We start from the raw sequence: 3,891 nt of genomic DNA, 5'->3' as shown, positions 1-3,891 counted from the left end.
CACACTGTCTCTCACTGGGGTTGAGACCCCACACACACACTGACCCTCACTGGTGTACAGACCCCACACACACACTGACTCTCACTGGGGTACAGTCCCCACACACACTGACTCTCACTGGGGTACAGTCCCCACACGCACTGACTCTCACTGGGGTACAGTCCCACACACACTGACCCTCACTGGGGTACAATCTCCACACACTCTGACTCTCATTGGGGTACAGTCCCACACACACTGACTCTCACTGGGGTACAGTCCCCACACACACTGACTCTCACTGGGGTACAGTCCCCACACACTCTGACTCTCATTGGGGTACAGTCCCACACACACTGACTCTCACTGGGGTACAGTCCCCACACACACACTGACCCTCACTGGGGTACAGTCCCCACACACACGCTGTCCCTCACTGGGGTACAGTCCCCCCAAACACTGACCCTCACTGGGGTACATTCCCCTCACAGACTGACTCTCACTGGGGTACAGTCCCCACACACACTGACTCTCACTGGGGTACAATCCCCACACACTGACTCTCACTGGTGTACAGACCCCACACACACACTGACTCTCACTGGGGTACAGTCCCCACACACACTAACCCTCACTGGGGTACAGTCCCCACACACACTGACTCTCACTGGGGTACAGTCCCCACACACACTGACTCTCACTGGGGTACAGTCCCACACACACTGACTCTCACTGGGGTACAGTCCCACCCTCACCTACCCTCACTGGGTGCCTGTGTAGTTCTCGATGTAAATCTGTGTCAGATTCCCCAGTAATGGTGACCTGAGGATGCTTTAGTTTGAACCTTGTTTAGTTTCTGTTGTAAGTGGAGTCTCGTTTCACCAGACCATGTGCCCCGATGTTTTCCGTGGGGTATGGGGAGGCAGCCGCTGTCGTGATAGTGTCGTACAAACCCTGCGATCCTGCAGCTGCACTGCAGGTACATTTGGATATCGCTGTTTCTTTCTGTCTGTCTTTATTTTTTGACAGGTTGGAGTATTCCTGCCTGCCCTTGGTCACAGTGAGCTGCCCTTTTGGGGCCTGTCCCTGTCTGTGTGTGATTATGCTTGTCGGTGTGTGTTTATGCCTGTCCCTCTGCGTTTATGCCTGTCGGTGTGTGTTTATGCCTGTCCCTCTGCGTTTATGCCTGTCGGTGTGTGTTTATGCCTGTCCGTGTGTGTTTATGCCTGTCCGTGTGTGTTTATGTCTGTCCGTGTGTGTTTATGCCTGTCCGTGTGTGTTTATGTCTGTCCGTGTGTGTTTATGCCTGTCTGTGTGTGTTTATGCCTGTTGGTGTGTTTTATGCCTGTCGGTGTGTGTTTATGCCTGTCCTTGTGTGTTTATGCCTGTTGGTGTGTGTTTATGCCTGTCCCTCTGCGTTTATGCCTGTCGGTGTGTGTTTATGCCTGTCCCTGTGAGTTTATGCCTGTCCGTTTGTGTTAATGCCTGTCCCCGTGTGTTTATGCCTGTCTGTGTTTATTTCACTTGTAACATGATATGGGACTAATTAATTAATAGCTCGATAAGAATGTTTTGGGATTACTGACCACAATCTGACAGACACTTCACGTGATATCTAAGGTGAAATAGTTGAGTCTGAAGCAAGGTGTAAAATGTGAAAGAGAAATTATGACAGTTTGGGGCAGTAGTTGTCAGAGCTGCATTTGGTAAATACGTTGCCCAGCATGAGTGTACATAGACCACAGACAGAACGGAAAGAATTCTTAAACAGTTCTTGTAGGACACAAAAAAATCTCCCAGAAGCAGAGTCTGATTGGCTGAGGAGAATGAGCATTTGAAGGGACAGCAATAATAATGGGTGACCTTAATCTGCCTGGAAACTGGAGGAGTGAGATTGGTGGGTAACAGCCTGAATGTGAAGAGGAGAGAAAAGTTTGGAGAGAGTTTCCCCCAGGACTATCTTCTGGAAACAAGAGGTTATTCTCAGCTTGCAGTTGTGTCATCTGACAATTAATGGGCTCCGAGTAAAGACACATCTTGTCAGCATTGATCACAATGTGATTTAAATTTATATCTGGTTTGAAAGGGAACAAGAGGGGTCCAAGACTAAAGTGATGGCGACTGTGTGAACACAAAGGTCAAGCTAGTTCGAGTGGCCTTGGATAATTGTTTGGGGATAGAGCGATGGAGTCACAGTGCAGACCTGGAACAGGAGATTTCAGATTAATGATATTGCTGCTTTAATGAAAAATCCTAAAGGGAGGATTCATTAAAGAAATCAAGCATCAAACTGAAGGAAAACACATAAACTGCACAGAGATGGATGCCAGATCAAGTGATTAGACAGAATATAACATTCCTGAGTCCTGATGAAGAGCTTTTGCCTGAAACGTTGATTTTCCTGCTCCTCGGATGCTGCCTGTCCTGCTGTGCTTTTCCAGCACCACTCTGATCTAGAACATAACAAAGGGCAGAGAATGATGAAAGGTTAATCAGGAGAAAGAACTTAAAGTGGGGCAGCAAGTGAGCTTGAAATGTAAAAGCAGATAGCTAGAGTTTCTGTAGGTGTTTAAAAAGGGAAAGAAAGTGCACTAAGTGTTAGCCCCTAGAGAGTGAGAATGGAGAGTTAATAGTGGATGAAAAGGAAATGGCAGGTGAAATTAAATGAAACAAAGTTGTTTGTCTCTTCAGCATCGAGGATCAGAAACACATTCCATCCCTGCTGTGAATCATTTCAGCTCTAACCTCACTGTCACTGCTGCCCGTTTGTAATGTCCCAAACATCAGGAAGTGGGATTGAGCAACCGACTGGAGCTGGGGCTGACACGTCTCTGGGTCCAGATGGATTTCTTCTGAGGGTCTTCAAAGAGAATGGGGCAGCAGATGTGCTGGTGTGAATTTTCCCAAACTCTGATATCAGGAAATGTTCTACCAGACTGGGTAGTAGCAACGCTAGTCCCACTGACACAGGAGGAAGAAAGGAAGGAGTCAACTTGAGGCTAGTTATCCCAATGTCTGCCTTAGGGAAGGGATTGAATTTAATCATTAAAGAAATTACAACTAGTCACTTTAAAACATTAAAGGAAATGGGGAAGAATTAGCCCGGCTTTGTCAAAGTAAAAGCCTTGTTTCACCAACTTGTTGGATTTCTTCAAAGCAGTAACGCTTGGGGAACCTGAAGATGTCCTTGATGTGGATTTCCAGAAAGGCATTCGATCAGAAACCATGTCAAATGTTCTTGTGGAAAACAAAAGGTCATGATGGAAGGGCTAATATACTAGCGCAGGTAGATCAGAATCTGGCCATTCAGCCCATCAGGTCTGCCCCAACATCCAGTGGGTTCATGGTTGATCTGATCACTCTCCACTTCCCTGCCTTTACCCCATAACCCCTGATTCCGTCAATGATTAAAGACCTGTCTCAGCCTTGAATACACTGAATGACCCAGCCCCGACAGCCCTCTGTGGGAAACAATTCCAGATTCCCTCCCCTCGGAGAGAGGGAGGTGTCATCGATAGTATAGAGGGCTACTGCAGGCTGCAGCGTGACATAGGTGGTAAAAACAATGAGTGCAGATGCTGGAAACCAGATTCTGGATCAGTGGTGCTGGAAGAGCACAGCAGTTCAGGCAGCATCTAACGAGCAGCAAAATCAACATTTCGGGCAAAAGCCCTTCATCAGCGCGACATAGACAGGATGTAGAGCTGGGCTGAGAAATGGCAGATGGAGCTCAACCCGGATAAATGCGAAGTGATGCATTTTGGAAGGTCAAACTCGAATGCTGAATATAGGATTAAAGACAGGATTCTTGGCAATGTGGAGGAACAGAGGGATCTGGGTGTGCAAGTACATAGATCCCACAAAGTTGCCACCCAAGTGGATAGAGTTGTTAAGAAAGCATATGGTGTTTTG

General features: G+C 47.4%; 1 protein-coding gene across 1 annotated transcript in view; it reads left to right on the top strand.

Annotated features, from left to right (window-relative positions):
* Positions 1-836: 836 nt before the first annotated feature.
* LOC122547569 (alanine--glyoxylate aminotransferase 2, mitochondrial-like) overlaps positions 837-3,891 on the top strand; it is a gene marked incomplete at its 3' end in the record, with an annotated part of 14,574 nt that continues 11,519 nt past the window's right edge. Inside the window, exon 1 of the mRNA XM_043686184.1 lies at positions 837-958. Coding sequence (XP_043542119.1) covers positions 868-958 — 91 coding nt within the window. The remainder of the gene's footprint in view (positions 959-3,891) is intronic.

The sequence above is a fragment of the Chiloscyllium plagiosum genome, unplaced genomic scaffold, assembly GCF_004010195.1.
Source record: "Chiloscyllium plagiosum isolate BGI_BamShark_2017 unplaced genomic scaffold, ASM401019v2 scaf_5707, whole genome shotgun sequence".
NCBI classification, from domain to species: Eukaryota; Metazoa; Chordata; class Chondrichthyes; order Orectolobiformes; family Hemiscylliidae; genus Chiloscyllium; species Chiloscyllium plagiosum.
The sequence above is the reverse complement of the archived record's forward strand: the minus strand, read 5'-3'. Positions and strand labels throughout refer to the sequence as shown.